The sequence below is a fragment of the Tamandua tetradactyla genome, chromosome 8 (genome assembly GCF_023851605.1).
Source record: "Tamandua tetradactyla isolate mTamTet1 chromosome 8, mTamTet1.pri, whole genome shotgun sequence".
NCBI classification, from domain to species: domain Eukaryota; kingdom Metazoa; phylum Chordata; class Mammalia; order Pilosa; family Myrmecophagidae; genus Tamandua; species Tamandua tetradactyla.
The window spans coordinates 57,976,106-58,000,492 of record NC_135334.1 but is presented as its reverse complement, the minus strand read 5'-3'; the positions used below and the strand labels follow the sequence as shown (position 1 = coordinate 58,000,492).

General features: G+C 36.5%; 1 protein-coding gene across 2 annotated transcripts in view; it reads left to right on the top strand.

Annotated features, from left to right (window-relative positions):
- Positions 1-9,680: 9,680 nt before the first annotated feature.
- The window catches only part of HIKESHI (heat shock protein nuclear import factor hikeshi), an 86,541-nt gene continuing 71,834 nt past the window's right edge, over positions 9,681-24,387 (top strand). Inside the window, exons 1-2 of one of the 2 annotated variants that reach the window (XM_077113337.1) lie at positions 9,681-9,774; positions 12,312-12,549. In XM_077113337.1, the coding sequence (XP_076969452.1) occupies positions 12,399-12,549 (151 nt within the window). In that variant the 5' untranslated portion in view covers positions 9,681-9,774; positions 12,312-12,398. Of the gene's footprint in view, positions 9,800-12,311; positions 12,550-24,387 lie in introns of both variants that reach the window. The other variant, XM_077113338.1, reaches the window with a different exon arrangement.

Below are 24,387 nucleotides of genomic sequence, written 5' to 3'. Positions count from 1 at the left end.
CCAGTTTAACAATTCTTGATTGAGTCACATCTCCAGGGGGATGATCTAATTACAGATTCAAACATACAGTACTGAATAGGGATTAGAAGAAACGGCTGCCTTTACAAAATGAGATTAGGATTAAAACATGGCTTTTCTAGCCATGTTTTATCAAATCAAATCAATTTGCATTTGATTCTTGCAAGTCAATTTGCATTTGATTCTTGCAAATCAGCACAAGGGTATATCTATACAATGCATAAGAATAACCTCCAGGATAACCTCTCGATTCTGTCTGAAATCTCTCAGCCACTGACACTTTATTTTATCTCATTTCTCTCTTCTCCCTTTGGTCAAGAAGATTTTCTCAATTTTTTTGGTTTTCTCAATCTCTTGATGCTGAGTCCCAGCTCATCCTAGGATTTCTGTCCCATGTTGCCAGGGAGGTTTATACCCCTGGGTGTCATGTCCCACCAAGAGTTGGGGGGAGGGCAGTGAGTTCATTTGCTGTGTTGATTGAGAGAGATGCCACATCTGAACAACAAAACAGGTTCTCTGAGGGTGACAGACCTAATTTTAAGTAGGCTTAGCCTATCCTTTGCAGGGATAAATTTCATATGAACAAACCCCAAGATTGAGGGCTCGGCCTATCGATTTGGTTGTCCCCACTGCCTGTGAGAATATCAGGAATTCTCCAAATGGGGAAGTTGAATTTTCCCCTTTTCTCGCCATTCCCCCAAGGGGACTTTGCAAATACTTCTTTATTCACTGTTCAAATCATACTGGGATTTATTGGAGTGTCACATTAACCCAGACAAACCTACAATGATTTTAGGTATTTGAATCATCTTTTTTTTTAACCAGTCTGGCTAAAGGTTTGCTAATTTTATTGATCTTTTTAAAAATCTGACTTTTGGGTTTGTTCATTCTGTTTTTCTATACTCTATCTTTTCTCTGATGTTTACTATTTCTGTCCTATTATATTTGGGTTTAGTTTGCTCTTCTTGTTCTAGTTTCTTTAGGTGTGAAGTTAGGTTATTGATTTTATGATATTCTTTTATTTTAAATTCATGAATATTTTTAATTTTTAATTTTTTTATGTATAGTACAGCATATATACAAAGCAAAAAAATTAAAAAGCAATAGTTTTCAAAGCACTCTTCAACAAGTAGTTACAAGACAAATCCCAGAGTTTGTCTTGGGCTACCATACCATCCTCTCAGATCCTTCCTCCTAGCTGCTCCAGAATACAGGAGGCTAGAGGGCTTAAATATTTTTTTATCATTACAACCAAATTTTTTCCTTTTTTTTTGTGAAAAATAACATATATACATAAAAGCTATAAATTTCAAACCATAGCACCATAATTAGTTGTAAAATATATTTCAGAGTTTGACATGGGTTACAATTCCACAATTTTAGGTTTTTACTTCTAGCTGCTCTAAACTATTGTAGACTAAAAGAGATGTCAATGTAATGACTCAGCATTCATATTCATTTGTTAAGTCCTATCTTCTATGTATAACTCCACCATCACCTTTGATCTTTCCACCCCGCTTTTTATGGGTGTTTGGGCTATGGCAGTTCTAAATTTTTGCTATTGGAAGCATCTGTCACTATGATTTTTTTTTAAATGTAGGCAGTAAGAAGTATAAATTTCCCTCTCAAGCACTTTCTTCACTGCATCCCATAAATTTTGGTATGTTGTATTTTTGTTTCATTTATCTAAAGATATTTCTTAATTTATTCTTTGTCCCATTGGTTAAGAGTGTGTTATTTAATTTTTGCATTATTTGTAAAAATTTCCAGTTTTCCTTTTATTATTGATTTCAAGGTTTATCCCACTGTGGTCTGAGAAGATAGGCCTAAAATGTGGTCTATGCCGGAATATTCCATGTGCACTTGAGAAGAATGTGTATTTCACTGTTGTTGGGAAAAGTGTTCTATTATATATGTCCACTAGGTTTGACTGGTTCATAGCATTCTTCAAGTCCTCTGTTCCCTTGTTGGTCTTTTTAAAAAATATTTTTACTGAGATATCTTCATGCACATACAGTCCATCCAAAGTATAAAATCAATAGCTCACAATATCATCAAATAGTTGTGTATTCAGCACCATGATCATTTTTGGAACATTTGCAAAACTCCAGAAAAAGCAATTAAAAAAGAGAAAAACCCCATATATCTATATCCCGTATCTCTTCCTCTCATTGTCCCCTAGTATTGCCATTTACCCAACTTCTTTTTTTACCCCTTATCGTCCCATTATTTATTTTTTGTCTTTTTTTTTTTTTTTTACTCATCTGTCATACCCTGAATAAAGGGAGCATCAGCTACAAGTTTTCACAATCACACGGTCACACTGTAAAAGCTATATAGTTATATAATCATCTTCAAGAATCAACGCTACTGGAATAGGATTAGACAGTTTCAGGTATTTCCTACTAGCTATTCTAATACACTAAAAACTAAAAAGGGACATCTATACAAATAACTCTTGACTGTATTTGAAATCTCTCAGCCATTGAAGACTTATTTTGCCTCATTTGTCTTTTCCCCCTTTTGATCAAGGATTTCACAATCCCATGAGCTGGGTCCTGGCTTATCCCAAGGGGTCATACCCCACATCGCCAGGGAGATTTACACCCGAGAGTCATGTCCCACAAAGAGGAGAGAGCTGTGAGTTCACCTGCCAAGTTAACTTAGAGAGGCCATGGATATTCTATACATTTTCTAAAGTAGTATGTTGGTCTTCAATTATTACTGTAGAACTATGCATTTTCCCCTTACATTCTGTCTATTTTGCTTCAAATACACAAGGGCTCTGTCGGCAGGTACATAAATGTTTATAATTGTTAAATCTTCTTGCTAGAATGAACCTTTAATCAATACGTAACACCCTTGTCTCTTGTAATCTTTTTAGACTTAAAAGTCTATTTGGTTTGAGAATAATATAGCCACTCCAGCCATATCTTGATTACTGTTTGCATGGAATACCTTTTTCCATTCTTTTACTTTCAGCCTGTTTGTGTCTTTGTACCTAAAGTGAGTCTCTAGTAGACAGCATATAGATGGGGCATGCTTTTTCATCTGATCTGCCAATCTGTACCTTTTAATAGGGGAGTGTAATCCATTGTCATGTAACATAATAACTGAGAGGAAAGAATTTACTTCTGCATTTAGCTATTTGCTTTCTGGATGTCTAGTATGTTTTTTTTAATCCCTCAATTACTCTATCATTGCCTTTTTTGGTATTTACCGCTTTTTGTAGTGTACTACTTTGAGTCACTTGTTCCTTTTTTCTGTTTTTCCCATTATCTTCTTAGTGGTTGGTTACCTTTGCAAATATAATGAACATCTTAAACTAATAACCTAGTTTGACTAATATCAACCAAGTTCAGTAGTACCCAAAATCTCTACTCCTATATATCTGTCTCCCATTATATTTTTATTGTCTGATTAATTTATACACTGTCTAATCAGTAACAGATTCCTAATATTACATGTCTTCCTATTAAGTCATAGAGAAAAGGATTTATGTATGAATGTACGTATTACGGACATAACTATCCATATGTAGTTACCTTTACCATTGTTCATCTCTTCCTATAGCTTAAAGTTATTGTCTAGTGTCCTTTTACTTCAATATGAAGGAGGGTTTTTTTTGCACTACTGTTCTTTATTTAGAGAACTTGTGGGTTTACAGAACAATCATACATAAAATACAGAACTTCCATGTATCATTTGTTCCAGTTTGTTAAGCTACCAAAAGCAGACACTGTAAAATGCATTGGCTTTAGCTACGGAAATTTTTTTTATTAACTTACAACTCAACAGTTTTGGTACTGAGTAAAATGTCCATATCAAGGCATCATCAGGTGATGCTTTCTCCCCGAAGACCAGATGTCATATGGCTAGGCAATGGGGCTGACCTCCCCATTTCCCTCCCATTTCTCCTTGCCTTCAGTTTCTTGCTTCCATGGCAGCACTTCCCCTCGTTGTCTGAACTTCATTCTCTTTTAAAGACTCCAGTAAAAAGATTAAGATCCACCCTGAATGAGGGGGGTCACCTCCCAACTCAAGATCTTACTCATCAAAACATCCCACTCACAATGGGTCCACACCCACAGCATGGACTTACCTCAAGAATATACTTTTCTGGGGTACATAAAGCTTCAAACCATTACACTATCCTGTTATTAACACCTTACATTGGTGCGCAATTACAACTGATGATAGCACATTTTTATACTATAGTACATGGTTTTATTTAGGGTTCACACTTAGTGTGGTATAGTTCCATGGATTTAAAAAATATTTTAATTGTTACCATATATACAATCTAATATTATCTCCTTTTAATCACATTCATATATATATATATATATATATTTCAGTGTTGTTAATTACGTTCACAGTGCTGTGCTATTATCACCATTATCCATCACCAAAGCATTTTCAACATTCCAAACAGGAACCCTGCTACATCTTAACTTCCCATTCTCCACCCCAATCCATCCCCTGGTAATGCATATTCTAGACTCTGACTCTATGAGTTCACTTACTCTAATTACTCCAAATTAGTGAGATCATACAATATTTATCTTTTTGTACTTGACTTATTTCATTCAACGTATTTTCTTCAAGGTTCATCCATGTCATCACATGTATCAGGACTTCATTCTTTTTTACAGCCAGATAGTATTCCATTGTATGTACATACAATTTTATTTATTCTGAAGGACTCTTTAGCATTTCTTATAGGGCAGGTCTTCTGGTAATGAACTCTTTCAGCTTCAGTTAATCTGTAAATGTCTCTTTTTTTTTTAATTTTTGAATAATTTTTTTTCTTTAAGGATTTTATGCCATCCCACTGTCATCTGGTCTCATAGTGTCTGATGAGAAGAAATTCACTGTTAATCTTACTGGAGATCCCTGGGATGTGAGAAATCCTCTGTCTTCGGATTTTTACAGTTTCACTATAATGGTGTAACCAAGAAGTTAGGACTTAAGGGATGATGATGATTACTGAATCATTAAATAGACATAGATTACATAGCCTGTCAGTGTTTTCATTGTTGACTTCCACATACCTGTTTAGTTTTTCCTGAGAAGGGTCCTTTAGCCTCTTACCTACAGGATATGAGCCTTGTTGCTGGCATTGTGGTATAGGAAGGAGAAGACTTCCAGTTAGTTACCCTATCCCTTTTCAGGACTGCCCATTTGCTCATAGGAACCTTTACAAGTGATTTTAAAAAGTGATGTTCCTCCCCTATGGGTGAATTGGTAAAAGATATCCTTCTGTGGGGATGACACAGAAAAAGGTATCTCCCACTTTCCGAAGAAATGTTTTTGAAGAAGTTACCCCCTTCTGGTAGACACAGTCCCTCAAGTCATGTGTTTGACTTGGTGATTCGAGTGCTCCTTTCTTACCTCAGTGCCCTTATTCAGGACTCAATCTGCACAACTGTACGTGGCAGGCCTACCCCACACCTTTTTTTGGAATTTCTTTTCTAGAGCCTGGCGCCTGATTCAATTTTTCCCCCAGAGATTTCACATCTCTGACTCCTGGGTGTTGTGCAAGATAGATATAAAAATTTTACATTGATTTTAAACAAGCTACCTGTTTTACCCTACTGCCCTATTCCTGCCTTCTGTGGTCCCTAGTATCTCCATTTCTGAATTTCTCTGATATTTATTCTCTTTCTCTGTAGGTATCCGAGTTTGACTTCCCTCTATTAAGTCATTTTTCTTTCTTCTATCCACTTTCGATGACTATCTATTGTGACTCGGAGTTAGATATATCCTAGTTCAAAGAAAATGGAGTTTGTGCTTCTGTATTTTGTTCTCCTTGTTTTAGGAAGGATAATTTTCAAGAGAAGAGATGACTACTCTCTTGAAATCAGAATTCAGTACCATTATTCTGTAAGCGTGGCGACCTAAGCACCCCCGTCTCAATGGGGGGAAAAGAATCTAATCACAAGGCTACATGTAACTCTATAATCAGAATTCACAGTTCCTAAATTCTCTGGCCAAAAACTGAAGTACGATTATCCTTCTTTTTTTTTTTTTTTTAATTTTGCCACTTTGAGTGTGCCAGTTTGAAAGTATTATGTACCCCTGAAAAGCCATGTTTTAATCCTGAGCCAATCTTGTGGAGGCAGCCATTTCTTTTATCCTAATTCAACACTGTATGTAGGTTGGAAGCTTTTGATTAGATTATCCCCGCAGAGCTGTGACACACCCAATTATGGGTGTGACCTTTGATTAGGTGGAGTTGTGACTCCACCTATTCCAGGTGAGTCTTGATTACTTTATTGGAATCCTTTAAAAGAGGAAACATTTTGGAGAGAGTCAGAAATGACATAGCTGACAGAAAATTCAAAGCAGAGCTGACACAGGTGCTGACACTTGGAAAACACAGACATGGATGTTTGGAGATACTTAGAGCCAAGCAGGCATTGCCATGAGATGTTAAGCAAGCCAGAATCTGGAGTGCCAAAGGAAGCCGAGACATGAAAGCCAGCCCCAGAGAAGCAAAGTGAGGAAGCCTCACACAGAGGCTGAAAGCAACAGAGCCCAGGAGCAAGGACCAGACAATGCCAGCATATGATTTTCCAACTGACAGAGGTGTTCAGTATCCATTAACCTTCCTTGAATTAAGGTATCTTTTCCTGGATGTCTTATTTTAACATTTTATAAGCTTAGAACTGTAAATTTGTAATTTATCAAGTTCCCCTTTTTAAGAGCCATTCCAGTTCCTGGTATATCACATTCTGGCAGTTTGCAAACTAATACACTGAGATATAATTCACAAACAATAACACTCATCCATTTAAAGTGTACAGTTCAGTGCTTTGGGTATATTTGCAAAATTGTGCACTTATCATCACTAATTTCAGAACATTTTTTTCATCACTCCCCAAATCTCTTACCCTTCAACTGTCTCCCCCATTGCCCACCGCAAATCCTGCCCCAGTCACTGGCAACACTAATTTTATTTCTCTGTGTATTTGCCTATTCTAGATATTTCATGTAAATGGAATATGACTTGTTCTTATACCATAGAATCATATAGCTTGAGACCTGGAAGGTATCTTTGAGGTGCAAGGCCAATTTTTACAAATTATTCATGCATCTCAACAATATAACAAATAAATTTTAATATTGATTAAAAGATTAATTTGAGTGAGAGAATCCACTTTATTTCAGGCCCATCTACTCTTATCTCAGAGAGCTCAAATTATGGTAAAAAAATTTTTTCCTCAAATATTTTTCTGTTATTTCCACAGAAGTATCTAATTAGAAGTATCTAATTCTGTTCTCTGAAGTTAGAACTATTGTATGTAAGAATAATAAAGAATATGGAATAGAAAAGTGGCTTTTATAATCTGGGGAAAGGGTACTAATCTCACTGCCTCTATTTCTTTATGCAATCTAGAACTAGCCAGTTCCCCAGAAAAATGGGGCAGAAGCTTAAATTCTATTAAAAAAACTGGGACAATTATTACACAGCAACTGTAGTTTATAAAAACATTTTTAACCTAACCAGCTCCTAATGTTTTATATTATATAAGAGTCTTATAGAAAAAAAGAAATGATTGATTATGGGGTTGGTCATGGAAGGAGTTTTAGTCTGTCAAAGCTGCCAGAGTGCAACACACCAGAGATGGCTTGGTTTTTAATATAAGGGGATTTATTTAGTTAAATACCTATAGTTCTTTGGAGGAAAGGCACCTAACTTTCATCTGAGGTTCTCTCTTACATTGTGAAGGCACAAAGTGAAGTCTACTGGCCTTCTCTCCCAGCTTTTGGGTTCACAACAGCTTTCCCTTGGGCAATTCCTTTCTGCATCTCCAAACATCTGGGCTGAGCTGCCTGGACTGGGCTGCATTGAGCTCTCTTCTGATCTCTTTTAAGCCTCCTGCTAATTAAATTAAAGAGCACTCTTTGCAGTAGACACTCCCCTTAGCCAACTGCAGATGTAATCAGCCATAGATGAGTTTCATATGCTAATGGTTCAAGTCCATAGCAACAACACTGGGCATCATCACCTGGCCAAGGTGACACCTGAAACTAACTATCATGGAAGGATTCCTGAAAAAAATATTTGACCCAATTGGGAGGATGAGTATGAAATTGCCAAGTGAATATTCCATGCAGATATGATTGCTCAGATAACTAAAAGTATGTCCAGAACCCACAGTGTGTATGGAAGACAGAGAATTAGTCCGGAAAGGCAATGCTAAATGTTAACATTTATTGAGCTATGTTCTCGTCACTATTCAAGTATATTGCCTATAAGAACCCTCCTAATAACTTTATGAGATAGGTACTATTAATATCCCATTTTATAGATGGGGGAAAAAGGAGACACAGGTTAACCTGCCTGAGATTATATAGCTAAAAATGGCAGAAATGTACTCTGATTGCCCCTCATGAAGTGACTATCATAAATGATCATTTTATTCCAAAGGATCTGGGATTTCTTAAATGGAAAGTTTGAGACACTGGTTGAAAGATCCTGTTTCATCTCTTTATTTTAGGGTTGGCTATCTCAAAGGAGTTTCTGAGATGGGTGATCAGAGTTTACAGGGCCAGAGTGGAGGCCAGAGTATGGTTCCAAATATATTTATCTTTCACACATTGCTTGGGGTTGGGAGTACAGACCTATTATGGCTGATGGCCTAAGCTTAAACATTTTAAATTGGGTGAATACCTCTGGGAGTGGACAGCCTACCAAGGGGAAAAAAGTTCTGAAAGGGAGAATGAGCAGTGGTGGCAATCGGTACTCGGTGCCGTTTCTCTTGGTATTGTCTTGCGTTTCTCATGAACCTTTTCTACAAATCTAAAAAAAAAAAAAAAAAAAGACATTTGTCAGTAAACTTCTCATTCCTTCAGCATGTACTATTTGCCAGGCACTATTCTAAGTTATATATCACCTAGAAAAGCTGAAAAAAGCTACAACGAAGTCGTCAACAAACACAAAACAGTTGATAAAAAAAATTAGCACTTTTGAGAGAGGGTGTAGCAGAAAGAAACGCGGATTTGTACCGGCACCTGAATTCAGACTATGTAACGATTGCAGCTACTCACGCTGGACCTCAATTTTCTCTTTTATAAAATGGAGATAATAATACTTACCTCATAGGCTTGTTGTAAGGATCTAGGGAGATGATAATTATGAAAACGCTCCAGTAATCTCTAAAATTTACACAAACGTTAATTTCCTCTAAGAATCGTGCACAGAAACGTGCAAACAGGACCACGTAGCTACAGAAACACTGGCTACAAACCCTAGCACGCAAATCCTTCTAACTCCCCTTGCGGCAACCGTGTTCAACGCCCGCAGGAACTTGTCTCGTACCCACTCCGGCCAGAAATTTTTTTTAGTCTGGGCGGCTGGGCGGAGACCCGGAAGTACTCGTCGCCGGAGTGGCGTGCTGGTTAAGAAGGCAGGGTTAGAGGTCGCGGGGCCGGAAGGCGTTCTTGTTCGTGGCCTAGTAGCTATGTAGTGCTGGGGGAGGCGTCCTCCCGCAAGTTCTCCGAGATTGTTGGGATCGATTAGGGTGGTAACCCCAGGATTCCTCGTCGCCGGCTTCGGGTCCCCTTGCCTCTGAGCGGAGCCGCCGCCGCCATGTTTGGCTGTCTGGTGGCTGGGAGGCTGGTGAGGATGGGACTGGACGGCAGCAGGGAGGGGGCAAGACTCTAAGGAGAAAACTCGGGGAAGGGAAGAGGAAGGACCTCCGGCTCGAGGGATGCGGGGAAACCCGTTCACGTCCACTTTTTGTTTCGGTGTGTGAGGGTGGAGAGTGCATTAGTGAGTGCTCTCCTTTGCTTAGCTTTGTTCAGATTCATTTGAATCGTAGTCACAACGTTAGTTGCCATTTATCTGGTGTGAATTACGTACCAGGTTCTAGGCTGAAGGTTAAGGGCACCTTTTGTCAATTATTCGTTATTTAAGCCTTTTATGCAACGCTTGTTTGTCATCTCAAACCTAACCCTCCTAACACGTGAGTTACTCATTCCCATTCCCATTTTGCAGTTGGACTTGCGCTCATTCGGCAGTGTAAATACTCATATAATGAGTTAGAGCTTAATTTGGGATTTGAATCTAGTTTGTAGTATCCAGTATTTCGAAGATTAAGATGCTTGGGAACGGATATCGTCTGGGTCCGTTTTTAAAATGTCTTAACGTGACTAGAACTTGGCTGATAGAAGCGCCTGAAATTTACCTGTGAGCCATATCTGAGGCGGCCCCAGAAGGCTGTGTGCAGCGGGTTTACTTGCTGATTAAAATAGATAATAAACAACCTTGCCATATTATTAGAATTCACTGAGATCAGCTCCTGGAATTGTTCAGTAATAATCTGGAGAATGAATTTTGCTTGCCACCTTAGAAACCACCCCCAAATCCATTTTCTTACTTCTTTTTCTTTTATTTTTACCCCTGCTTTCTTCACTTTGTTGAATTGTTAAGTTTTTCATCAGCGTTTGATAATGTATTGTGTTCTGGGCACAGTTCTAAGCAGTCGCAAAGATGAATTGAAGAGGTCTAATCTCAGAAAGCTTCTTAAATGACTGGGAGGCCCCTTGTTTTGACAGTGGTAATTAGTAATACTAGTGAGGTAATTTTGTATTGCTCCTACTCTGTTAAGGAAAATGAAGGGACAGTCCTGGAATGAGTGAGGGACTTGAATGAGCGTCATTAAATAATGACATTAAAAACGTTTTTAAAGGAGTTTTTTTTTTTTTTTAAGAAATAAAGACTAAATGGAATCCATGTATTTTTCATGTTGTCAACTAATTAGGAACAAGCTTTAGTTACAGCAATATCTTGTGGCTATTTACCCAACACCTAACCATGGCAGGGGATGTCCAGTATAGGTTCTGTCAGGACAAGACGTTTTTGGTGTGTTTGGTTCTTTAATTCTGGAGTATTAGAACAGGGTAAAGTGAAGGGCAAATAAACCTGGTGACATCTCAAAACTTAATTATAGTATTCTCTTAACTGGAAAAATTCACTTTAATCTAATCTATGAATGTAGTTTTTCTTCCCTTGAAAATTCTTTCATGAACAGAAGAGATCATCTTTTTTCATAAGGTCAAAGATTAGATTTGTAGAATAAAATTTATAGAATGTCTAGTGCCTTGTATAAAGTCAAAACTTAAGAAATATTTATTTTACAGAGAATTATTTCAAGACTTATAAATACCATAGTTTTGCATACCCTCTAAGGTCATCTCATGCCCCCAAACTGGTGAATTGAATTCAGTACTAGTACAAGCAGTTTGATATGTATTTATGTTCTTCCTTTGTAATATTCTTTATATTTAAATAGGAGGGTTTTAAACTGGGTCAGGTAGCTTCAAAAGAGGGAATCAACTTGTCTTTAACCGTACTCATCCTTGGTCTCTTGGAATTTAATATGGGGCATTTGATACTACATTATCGCTAATAAAGAATTATATAGCAGTATTTTTCTTAAGTATTCTTGTAGTAATAGAAGGGATATTATAGAGGGAAAAATAAATATTTCAGTAATAATCAGTGAGTATTAGGAGAAGTTGCATTCTAGATATTAAAAGTTGAACATTTATTGTCTTAAAAAACACTGGCAGTAATTCAGATTTGGTGTTTTGGTGAGTTAATCAGCAACAGCAATTAAAAACTATGAAAAAAAACTTAGGTAAGGTAAATTCTTGACAACTTACCCATCTTGAGTACTCTGAAAATTAATACTTTCACTAAAGATTAAACAGTAATTATCAATTATTTTTAAAAATATGAAAAAGGAATGTTTCCCATAATTTTTCAAACTTCAAAATAGGACAAGATCTCACTTTGTAAACTGACATTGTATTCTAGAACAGATAATTAGATTATGAAATGAGTCAAGGGGAGGTTTTTACAAGTTCCCACATAATAAATTCAAGGTAGAATTTTTACATTTTATATAATTACTTTTGGATTGCTTACCTATATTAATCATTTGGGGTTCTTTACCTTCAAACTATAGTATAAGGCTTTGGTGTTGTAGTGTTTTGAATGGTCTTTCATATTTACAACATTCTGAAGCAATAGTTATTTACGTAAGTAAAATCTTTTCAAGGTACTTATATTTTAAACTATTACATGCACTGAGTAATTTTAAGGTTAAATGCATTTTTTTGGATTCTCTTAAAAATAACTGTTGTATTTATTAATTCCATATTTAGAGTATCAGATTAACCCAACTTTATGGATTTTGACTAAACTTGGTAACAGTGTATAATTAGAAGATAGAAACTTATCAAACTATTGAACTAAGATTAGTTTCTTATTTTTCTAGGTGCAAACAGCTGCACAGCAAGTGGCAGAGGATAAATTTGTTTTTGACTTGCCTGATTATGAAAATATTAACCATGTTGTGGTTTTTATGCTGGGAACTATCCCATTTCCTGAGGGAATGGGAGGATCTGTCTACTTTTCCTATCCCGATTCAAATGGAATGCCAGTATGGCAGCTCCTAGGATTTGTCACGAATGGGAAACCAAGTGCCATCTTCAAAATTTCGGGTCTTAAATCTGGTAAGAATAATATATTAAAATAATTTCATAATTAAACTTTTTTCTTAAGTGGCGTAACATGGAATATGGCTTTTTTCATTTTCCATTATGTTTTTCTGCTTGCTAATGTAATACATAACATTTAAAAAAAAATCAGATTTTAACAAACATTTGAAAAATAGTTTTGTTTCTCACCCCATGTTCTAATTTGCTAGCTGCCAGAATGTGATATACCAGAAACGGAAAGGCTGTTAAAAAAGGGAATTTATTAAGTTGCAAGTTTACAGTTTTAAGGCCATGAAAATGTCCTAATTGGAAAACAAGTCTATAAAAATGTCCAAATGAAGGTCAATGAAGTTCACGGTTTGTCTCTGAACTGGAAATACACATGATGAACATCTACCAGCTTTCTCTCCAGGCTTCTTGTTTCATGAAGCTCCCTTGGGTGCAGTTTCCTTCTTCATTTTCAAAGGTCTCTGGTTGTATGGGCTCTTATAGTACTTGTAGCTCTCTTGGCTCTGTACCTTTCTCCAAAATGTTTTCTCTTTTAAAGGATTCCAGTAAACTAATCAAGACCCACCTGGAATGGGTGGAGTCACATCTCCCTCTAATCAAAGGTTAATACCCACAATTGGGCACGCCGCATCTCCGTGGAGATAATTTAATCAAGTTTCCAACCTACAGTACTGTTGTACAGTACTCCACAAATGGATCAGGATTAAAATATGGCTTTCCTAGGGTACGTAATTCTTTCATACTGGCACACCTCCCAACCCCTTGTCTCCTCATACCATCCTACCTTCCATCCTTGATGAGAACCACTCACTGTTAAATTGATAATATGCACTTAAAGGCCTTTTACTCTGTATGGTATTTATCTTTGTAAAAGGATTTTTCTGATTTATTGGTCATTTTGATAAAAAGTGAGAGGAATCTTTCAAAATTTAGACTATGCATATCTGTGTTTTAAATAAACATAAATTAAACCAAGTAGACTTGTTTAGGAAATAAAATTAGAGTCCTTTTTTTTCCATTAAGGCTTTTTAACTCCGAGATTTAATTATCCTGTCAACCTGCTGTTACTTCTATTGCTATTGCAGATGTTGAACCTTACAGGGACATATTCCTTACTTTGATATTTGGAGTATTTTATGAGAATAAAACTAGATTAGGTGCCATTTGCTTCCAGTGACTCTCTGGTTCCCTTGAAAAATCAAGGTAAAAACAGACATGAGAATTCTTAGAATATAGATAAACATTTTTCATAGAAAATAGTTTATAGAATCCCAGGAAAAATTATCTTGAGGTAAAATGTACATAACATTTTTATATATTTAATAAACATTGAATATTTATTGTGGGGATTTACAGATTATGATAAAGATTTTACTCACAGGGGAAGACAGTTCTGTAGATCAGTGATTACAAAGGTAAAAAAGTAATAGTAGATTTTTGCAGAAAATGCTGAGGGAGAATAGAAATGGGAGCAATGAACTTTTTTTTGTTTTAATTTGATATGATTTCTTTTTAGGGAAGGAAGGAAAAAAGAAAAAGAAATAGAGAAAGGGAGATAGAGAAAGAAAAAGAGGAAAGGAAAAGGAAGAGGGGAGGGAGAGATGAGGGGAGGAGGGAGGGTAATGTGGGTAGGAAAGCACCACATTCCCTGTCTGTCCCCAAAATCTTCATCCAGATCATACTAGAGCAAAATATCAGAGGAAGTTGCATTGCCTTTCTCTCTGGGAGCTGGCTGTTACTCAGAGCAACTCATTCAACTCTCTTGAGCCTTGATATTGTCATTTTTACCAGAGTCCTAATAGCGAGATCATACAGTGTCTTTTTATGTCTGGCTTATTTCACTGAGGATTATGTCCTTGAGGTTCATAGATGTCATGATACCTGAGGACCTCATTTCGTCTTTTTGCTGCATAATATTCCATCATATGTATATACCACATTTTATCTGTCCACTTGTCTGTTAATGGGCGTTTGAGTTGCTTCCTTCTTTTAGCAATTGTGAATAGTGCCGCTATGAACATCAGTGTGCAAACCTCACAGCTTTCAGCTCTTCTGGGTATATACCGAATAGAGGTATTGCCAAGTCATAGGGTAACTCAATGTTTAGTTTTCTGAGGAATCGCCAAACTGTCTTCCATTGCAACTATACCATTATACAGTCCCACCAGCAGTGAATAAATATTCCAATTTCTCCACATCCTTTCCAACATTTGTAGTTTGCTTTTTGTTTAATGGTTGCCATCTTACAGCATGAGATGATATCTCATTGTGGTTTTAATTTGCATTTCCCTTATAGCTAAAGAAGATGAGCAATTCTTCATGTACTTCTAAGCCATTTGTATTTGCTCTTCAGAAAAATGTCTGTTCATATCTTTTGTGCATTTTGTAATTGGGTTGTTTATTCTTTTGTTGTTGAGTGGTATAATTTCTTTATGTACACAGGATGTCAAACCTTTATCTTATCTATGGTTTTCAAATATTTTTTCCCACTGAGTTTGCTGCCTCTCCACCTTTTTGACAAAATCTTTTAAGGTACAGAAACTTTTAATTCTTAGAGGCTCCCATTTATCTATTTTTGCTTTTGTTGCTTGTGCTTTGGATATAAAGTTTAGGAAACTACCTCCTATTACTAGGTCTTGAAGATGTTTCCCTGTGTTTTCTTCCAGGAGTTTTATAGTACTGGCTCTTATATTTAGGTCTTTGATCTACTTTGAGTTGATTTTTGTATAGGAAGTGAGAGAGGGGTCTTCCTTTATTCCTTTGGCTATGGCTATGTATTTCTCCCAGCCCCATTTATTGAAGAGACTATTCTGTCCTAGTTGGGTGGATTTGGGAGCCTTGTCAGAGATCAACTGACCGTAAATTTGGTGATCAGGTTTCACAGTTTTTATTTGTTCCATTCATCAATATTTCTACCTTTGTGCCAATACCATCCTGTTGTGATGAATGTGACTTTGTAGTAAGCTTTGAAGTCGGGAAGTGTTAATCCTTCCATTTTGCTTTTTTTTTTTTAGAATATATTTAGTTATTTGAGGTTTCTTTCCTTCCAAATGAACTTAATAACGAGCAATTGCCAAGTCTTCAAAATAGGTTGTTGGAATTTTGATTGGTATTGCATTGAATCTGTAGATCAATTTGTCAGTTTTTTTTGTTTTAATGTTTCATAAAGCCAATCAGCATACAAACACAAGCATTCTTAACGTATGAACATTCTGTACTTGGGGTGCAATCAGTGGCTCACAATATCACATAGTTGTATATTCATCACCATGGTCATTTCTCAGAACATTTACATCACTCCAGAAAAAGAAATAAAAAGAAAAAAGAGAAAAACTCATATATGCCATACCCCTTACCCCTCCCTCTCATTGACCACTAGTGTTTCCCTCTACCCAATTTAACATTTGTTCCCCATTATTTATTTTTAATCCATATTTTTTACTCATCTGTCATACTGTAGATAAAAGGAGCATCAGAGCAAGGTTTTCACAGTCACTTTGCAAAAGCTATATCATTATACAATCATCTTATAAGAAATGTGGCTACTGGAGCATAGCTCTACAGTTTCAGGGTAGCCTCTCTAGTGCACCTTAAGCTAAAAAAGTGGATATCTGTATAATGCATAAGAATAACCTCAAGGATAACCTCTTGACTCTGAAATCTCTCAGCCACTGACAATTTATTTTGTCTCATTTCTCTCTTCCTCCTTTCGGTTGAGAAGGTTTTCTCAGTCCCTTGATGCTGAGTCCCAGCTCATTCTAGGATTTCTGACCCACATTGCCAGGGAGGTTTTCACAACTGGGAGTCATGTTCATGTAGAGATGGGGAGGGCAGTGAGTTTGCTTGCCCTGTTGGCTGAGAGATAGGCCACATCTGAGAAACAAAAGAGGTTCTCTGGGGGTGACTTTTTTTTTACTTTTTAATTTTTTAATCATTTTATTGAGACATAAGACACACACCATACAATTTATCCATTTAGAGTATACAATTTTGTGTTTTTATTATATTTAGAGTTGTATAACCATCACCATGATCTAATTTCAGAATAATTTAATAATAAATGTAGTCATTCCACATTTATAAGCATTAGTAATCATTCTTTGTTTCCACCACCACTACCATCCCACCTGCCCAGCCCTAAGCCTTTGCTATTCTACTTTCTGTGCCTATAGGTTTGATTTTTCTGGGTGTTTCATATAAATGGAATCATACAATATGTGGCCCTTTGTGTCTGACTTCTTTTACTCAGTGTGATCTTTTTAAGGTTTATCCTGGTTGTAGCATGAAACGGTTCTTCATTCCTTCTTATGGCAGAATAATATTTCACTGCGTGGATATATCAGATTGTATTTATGCAGTCATCATTTGATGGACATTTGGGTCAGCCTTTAAATTTTTTTTTTTTTAATACCAAAAAACACCCAACAAACTCAAACATTCTTAATGTTCCATCATTCTGTTCTACATATGTAATCAGTAACTCACAATATCATCACATAGTGGCATATTCATCATCATGAACATTTCTTGGAACATTTGCATCTATTCAGAAAAAGAAAAAGAAAACAGAAAAAAATTTATACGTGCCATACCCTTACCCCTTCCTTTCGTTGATCACTAGCATTTCAAACTAAATTTATTTTAACAATTGTTCCCCCTATTGTTTATTTTTATTCCATTTGTTCTACATGTCTGTTGACAAGGTAGATAAAAGCATCAGATACAATGTTTTCTACAGTCACACAGTCACATTGTGAAGGCTATATCATTATACAATCATCTTCAAGAAACATGGCTACTGGAACACAGCTCTACATTTTCAGACAGTTCCCTCCAGTCTCTCCATTACATCTTGACTAACAAGATGATATCTATTTAATACATAAGAATAACTTCCAGGATAACCTCTCAACTTTGTTTGGAATCTCTCAGCCATTGACACTTTATTTTGTCTCATTTCACTCTTCCCCCTTTTGGTTGAGAAGGTTTTCTCAATCCCTTGATCCTGAGTCTCAGCTCATTCTAGGATTTCTGTCCCATGTTGCCAGGAAGGTCCATACCCCTGGGAGTCATGTCCCATGTAGACAGGGGAAGGGTGGTGAGTTTGCTTGTTGGGTTGACTGGAGAGAGGTCAACCTCTCTCAATCTGAGCAACAGAAGAGGTTCTCTTGGGGGTGACTGTTAGTCCTAATTTTAAGTAGGCTTGACCTATCCTTTGTGGAGTTAAGTTTCATATGAACAGACCCCAAGACTGGGGGCTCAGTCTATAGCTTTGGTTGTCCACACTGCTTGTGAGAATATCAAGAATTCAACTTGGTGAAGTTGAACTTTCCACCTCTCTCACCATGCCCCGAAGGGGACTTTGCAGTGAACCTTTATTATTCACTGTTCAAATCACACTGGGATTTATCAGGGCATCACTCTGTACAAACCTACAAAATGTCATGCCCTGCTGAAGGTTCCATGTACTTATGGTGTTCAATTAAACTGTCCATATAAGTTATGTTAGGAGATGTAGTAGTCAAAATAGAAATTTTGTACCAAATGACCTTTTTTCCTTTTAATGTTTTTATTGTAAAATATAGCATATATACAAGGAAAAGGAAGAAAAAACAGATTTTCAAAGCATACTTCGAGTAATTACAGAACAGATCCCAGACCTTGTCATGTGCTACCGTTCCACTAACTCATTTTTCCTTCTAGGTCTCCAAAACACTGGTGATTAGAAGTAGTATTAATATTGTGATTCCACAGTCATACTTGTTTGTTAAATCCTGTTTTCTCTGTTATAACTCCTCTTCTGATCACTCTCCCAGTCTACAGGGATCTTTAGACAATACCCAGTTTTTTTTTTGTTTTTTTTTTTTAACTTTTTTTAATTGTGAAAAATAGCATATATACAAAAAAAAACAATAATTTCCAAGTATATTTTAACAAGTAGTTATACAACAGATTTTAAAGCTTAGTATGGGTTATTTTTACATGATTTTTCCTTTTTCTTCTAGCTGTCCAAGACACTGGAGACCAAAATGAATATCAATATATTGATTCAGTCTCTTTCATTCTTTTGACTATTGATATTCGGTTCTCCCTTCCCCATTTATTGAAAAGACTATTTTGTCTCAGTTCAGTGGATTTGGGGGCCTTGTCAAAGATCAGTTGACCATAGATTTGGTGTTCTATTTTTGTGCACTTGGTTCAGTTTAATTGGGCAGTACTTCTGTCTTTGTGCCAGTACCATGCTGTTTTGAGCACTGTAGCTTTAAAATAAGCTTTGAAATCACGAAGTGTTAATTTCCCACTTCCTTCTTTTTTAGTATATTTTTTTTAGCTATTTGAGGTCTCTTTCCCTCCCAAATGAATTTGGTAACTAGCTTTTCCAAGCCTTCAATGTAGGCTGTTGGAATTTTGATTGGTACTGCATTGAATCTGTAGATCAGTTTGGGTAGAAATGACATCTTAACATTTAACCTTCCTGTCCATGAGCAGGAAATGTCTTTCCATTTATTTAGATTTGATTTATTTTAGCAATGTTATATAGTTTTCCATGGACAGGTCCTTTAACACCCGTAGTCAAGTTCATTCCTAGATACTTGATTCTTTTGGTTGCTAATTTGAATGGGATTTTTTTCCGTAATTAATGTGTCAGGTCATTCCTTGTGTATAGAAGCGTTAATGATTTTTGCACATTAATCTTATATCCTGCCACCTTGCTGAATTTGTTTATTAGCTCAAGTAGCTTTGTCATAGATTTCCAGAATTTTCTAAGTATGGGATCATGTCATCTGCAATTAATGAAAAGCTTTTTTTTCTTCCTTTCCGATTTATTTCTTTTTCCTGCCTGATTAAACTTCTAGTCAATGTTGAATAATAGTGTGATGGAGTGCATCCTTGTCTCATTCCTGATTTTCGGGGAAAGGCTTTCAGTCTCACCATTGAGTATGATGCTGGCTATGGGTTTCTCATATATGCTCTCTATCATATTGAGGTATTTACCTTTGATTCCTACTTTTTGAAGTGTTTTTATCAGAAAAGGATGTTGAAATTTTTGAATGCTTCTTCAACATCAATTGAAATGATCATGTAATTTTTCCCTTGTACTATATTACATTAATTGATTTTCTTGTGTTGAACTACCCTTACATTCCTGGTTTAAACCCCACTTGGTTGTGGTGTATAATTCTTTCAATGTATCATTGGATTTTATTTGCCAGTATTTTGTTGAGAACTTTTACATCTATATTTATTAGGGAGACTGGCTTCTAGTTTTTCTTTCTTATAACATCTTTACCTGGTTTTAGTATTAGAGTGATGATAGCTCCATAAAATGAGGTAGAGAGTATTCTTTTTTCCTCAGTTTTTTTGAAAAGTGTGAGCAGAATTGGTGTTCTTATTTGTTACAATTGTTTTCCCCCTTTTGGTCAGGAAGGTGTTGTTGATCCCATGATGCCAGGGCCAGGGTAATCCTTGGGTGCCATGTCCCACATTGCCAGGTAGACTTTCACCTCTGGATGTCATGTTCCACATAGTGGGGAGGGTAATGATTTTCCTTTCAGGGTTGGGCTTACAAAGAGAGAGATCACCTCTGAGCAATAAATCCCATAATGTTCCATAGGAGAGCTCAGTGAGCAACCTACACACAGGGTAGTGAACAGCAAGTTATCTAGGCCACCACCAAACAGGTTAGGCCAGACATATATGCCCCCAGAATGTGCAGAGGATTACTCTGCTCCTGTGGTACTGAATGGTTTCGCACTGGGTAGTTGACCAGCTCTGTGCTGAGGAGGTACAGAGTGGGTGATGGACCAGCCCATTCTACTGCCCTTTTTTTTTTCCTAAAGAGTTCTATTTAAGTAAAGAAACAATACACTTAGGACCAGCAAAAATAGATATCTTATTTAGTGTAACCATAGGCATATTTAAATAAGGTATTCAGATAATCATTGTAAAACCTGTGTTTGCACAGCAAGTTTGATAAAGCAATTTAAAATTAAGGCAGAAAGGAAAAAATCTACAAATTCAGATACAGAGTTTCTTAAATTCTAAATATTAAACGCTGACTTAAATACCGTGTAATCAACTGTCAAACTGTGAATGTTCTTAAAATATTAAGTTGAAAGTTATTCCAAATACCACCTTTGCTGAAGTAATAACCTATGTTACTAAACGTTTTCCTGATTTCAGGAAAATATGAGATACAAATAATTTTACAATTAACACATGAAAATCTTAACCTCCTAAAATGCATATCTTAGCTAACTTATTGTCGTATTTTAAAAAAATATCTAAATACAAACAGGCTTTACAAGGATGATCCTCCTGCTATTAAGTAGCCTTTTTTTTTTTTTCATATGGTCCTTCCCCTGTTTCTGTAGTCCGTTAATGCATTCTAGAATGATGTTTCTTCTAGTTCTTGCTCGTTGTTCAAACTCCTGAAGGGAATTGAACCATCTAGTGTCTCACTCTGGGCCATTTTGATCAGGGCCGGTAGTCTTTGTATATTGATAAATTCTCCAGTTGTTTCTCTCACATAGTGAGTGTGAAACCATTTCCCTGGGTTATCCATTGCATCAATTAAATTTTTTTTTCATGGAACATTTGCATCTATTCAGAAAAAGAAATAAAAAGAAAACAGAAAAAAATTCACATATACCATACCCCCCACCCCTCCCCCTCACCGATCACCAACATTTCACTCTAAATTTATTTTAACAATTATTCCCCCCATTATTCATCTTTATTCCATATGTTTTACTCATCTGTTGATAAGGTGGATAAAAGGAGCATCAGACACAAAGTTTTCACAATCACACAGACACATTATGAAAGCTATGTCATTATACAATCATCTTCAAGAAACATGGCTACTGGAACACAGCTCCACATTTTCAGGCAGTTCGCTCCAGCCTCTCCACTACATCTTGACTAACAAGTTGATATCTTTTTAATGCGTAAGAATAACCTCAAGGATAATCTCTCGACTCTGTTTGGAATCTCTCAGCCATTGACACTTATTTTGTCTCATTTCAGTCTTCCCCCCTTTTGGTTGAGAAGGTTTTCTCAATCCCCTGATGCTGAATCTCAGCTCATTCTGGGGGTTTTCTCAGTCCCTTTATGCTGAGTCTCAACTGATTCCAGGATTTCTGTCCCACGTTGGCAGGACGGTCCACACCCTTGGGAGTCATGTCCCATGTAGACGGGAAGGGTTGTGAGTTTGCTTGTTGTGTTGGCTGGAGAGAGAGGCCACATCTGAGCAACAAAAGAGGTTCTCTTGGGGGTGACTCTTAGGCCTAATTTTAAGTAGGCTTGACCTGTCCTTTATGGGGCTAAGTTTCATACGAACAAACCCCAAGACTGGGGGCTCAGCCTATAGCTTTGGTTGTCCACACTGCTTGTGAGAATATCAAGAATTCAACTTGGGGAAGTTGAATTTTCTCCCTTTCTCACCATGCCCCGAAGGGGACTTTGCAAATATTTTTTTATTCACTGTTCAAATCACTCTGGGATTTATTGGGGCATCACTCTGGATGAGCCAACAAAATCTCATACCCTACTCAAGGTTCCACATACTTATGGTGTTCAATTAAGCTGTCTACACAAGTTATGTTAGGAGCTGCACTAGTCAAAATATAAATTTTGTACCAAATAAACATTTTTGCTTTAGTCTCACACATAAGTTAAAATTTTAAAATATTACTGTTTATTTTCAGCATCCTACAGTAATGACAATCCTTTGTTCTTCCTCCTGCAAAAACATTTTTAAAACATGTACATTTAGTCACTATCATTATACATTCTAGGCACTCCTAGATTATAGCATTTCAGTCTTTATCTTCTGTCTTTCTTTCTGATTCATTTGGGCCCTCAGTCCTCCTCACTCTATCATTCTCACATTCAGCTTCATTCAGTGCTTTAACGTAATTGTATTACAGTTAGGTAGTATTGTGCTATCCATTTCTGAGTTTTTACAATCACTCCTGTTGCACAATCTGTGTCCCTTCAGCTCAAATTACCCAGTATCTTATCCTGTTTCTATCTCCTGATGGTCTCTGTTACCCATGAAATTCTCCATGTTTATTCACTAATGTCAGTTCATATCAGTGAGACCATAAAGTTTTTGTCCTTTTGTTTCTGACTAATCTCACTCAGCATAATGTCCTTAAGGTCCATCCATGTTGTTACATACTTCATAACTTTATTCTGTCTTACAGCTCCATAATACTCCATCATATGTCTTTACCGCAGCTTGTTTAGCCACTTATCCGTTGATGGACATTTGGGCTGTTTCCATCTCTGCGCAATTGTAAATAATGCTGCTATAAACATTGGTATGCAAATGTCTGTTTGTGTCCTTGCCCTCATGTCCTCTGAGTAGATACTTAACAGTGGTATTGCTGTGTCATATCGTAATTCTATATTTACCTTCCTGAAGAACCACCAAACTGCCTTCCATAGCAATTGTGCCATTTGACATTCCCACCAACAGTGAATGTGTGCCTCTTTCTCCGCATCCTCTGCAGTAATTGTCATTTTACATTTTGTTGAGAATGGCCATTCTGGTGGATGTGAGATGATATCTCCTTGTGGCTTTGATTTGCATTTCTCTAATAGCCAGGGAAATTGAGCATCTTTTCATGTGCCTTTTGGCCATTTGCATTTCCTCTTCTGAGAAGTGTCTGTTCAAGTCTTTTGCCCACTTTGTAATTGGGTTGGCTGTCTTTTTGTTGTTGAGTTGAACAATCTCTTTATATGTTCTGGATACTAGACCTTTATCTGATATATTAGATCTTCTATGATTTCTTTTAACAGTTTCTTGTAGTTTTCTTTATATAGGTATTTGTCTCTTTAGTTAAATTTGTTCCTAAATATTTTATTCTTTTGGTTGCAATTGTAAATGGAATTTTTTTCTTGATTTCCCTCTCATTTTGTCCATTACTAGTGTATAGAAACGCTACAGATTTTTCAGTGTTGCTCTTGTATCCTGCCACTTTCCTGTACTCATTTATAAGCTCTGGTAATTCTGCTGTGGATTTTTAGGGGTTTTTAACATACAGTATCATATCATCTGCAAACAGTGAGGTTTTACTTCTTCCTTTCCAATTTTGAAGCCTGGTATTTCTTTTTCTTGTCTAATTGCTCTGGCTAGAACTTCTAACACAGTGTTGAATAACAGTGGTGACAATGAACATCCTTGTCTTGTTTCTGATCTTAAGGGGAAAGTTTTCAGTTTTTCCTCATTGAGGATGATGCTAGCTGTGGGTTTTTCATATATTCCCTTTATTATGTTGAGGAAGTTCCTTCTATTCCTATCCTTTGAAGTGTTTTCAAAAGAAAAGGGTGTTGAATTTTGTCAAATGCCTTTTCTGCGTCAATCGAGATGATCATGTGTTTTTTCTCTTTGATTTGTTGATATGATGTATTATATTAATTGATTTTCTTATGTTGAATCATCCTTGCATGGCTGGGATGAATCCTACTTGGTCATGGTGTATAATTCTTTTAAGGTGCTGCTGAATTTGATTTGCTAGAATTTTGTTGAGGATTTTGCATCTATTTTCATTAGAGAGCTTGATCTGTAATTTTTTTTGTGTGTGATATCTTTGTCTGACTTTGGTATGAAGGTGTTGTTGGCTTTGTAAAATGAGTTAGGTAGCTTTCCCTCCTCTTCAATTTTTTGAAGAGTTTGAAGAGTTTGAGAGGAACTGGTACTAATTCTTTCTGGGATGTTTGATAGAAGTCACATGCGAATCCATCTGGTCCTGGACTTTTCTTTTTTGGGAGCTTCTTAATGGCTAAATCAGTTTCTTCACTTGTGATTGTTTTGTTGAGGTCGTCTATTTATTC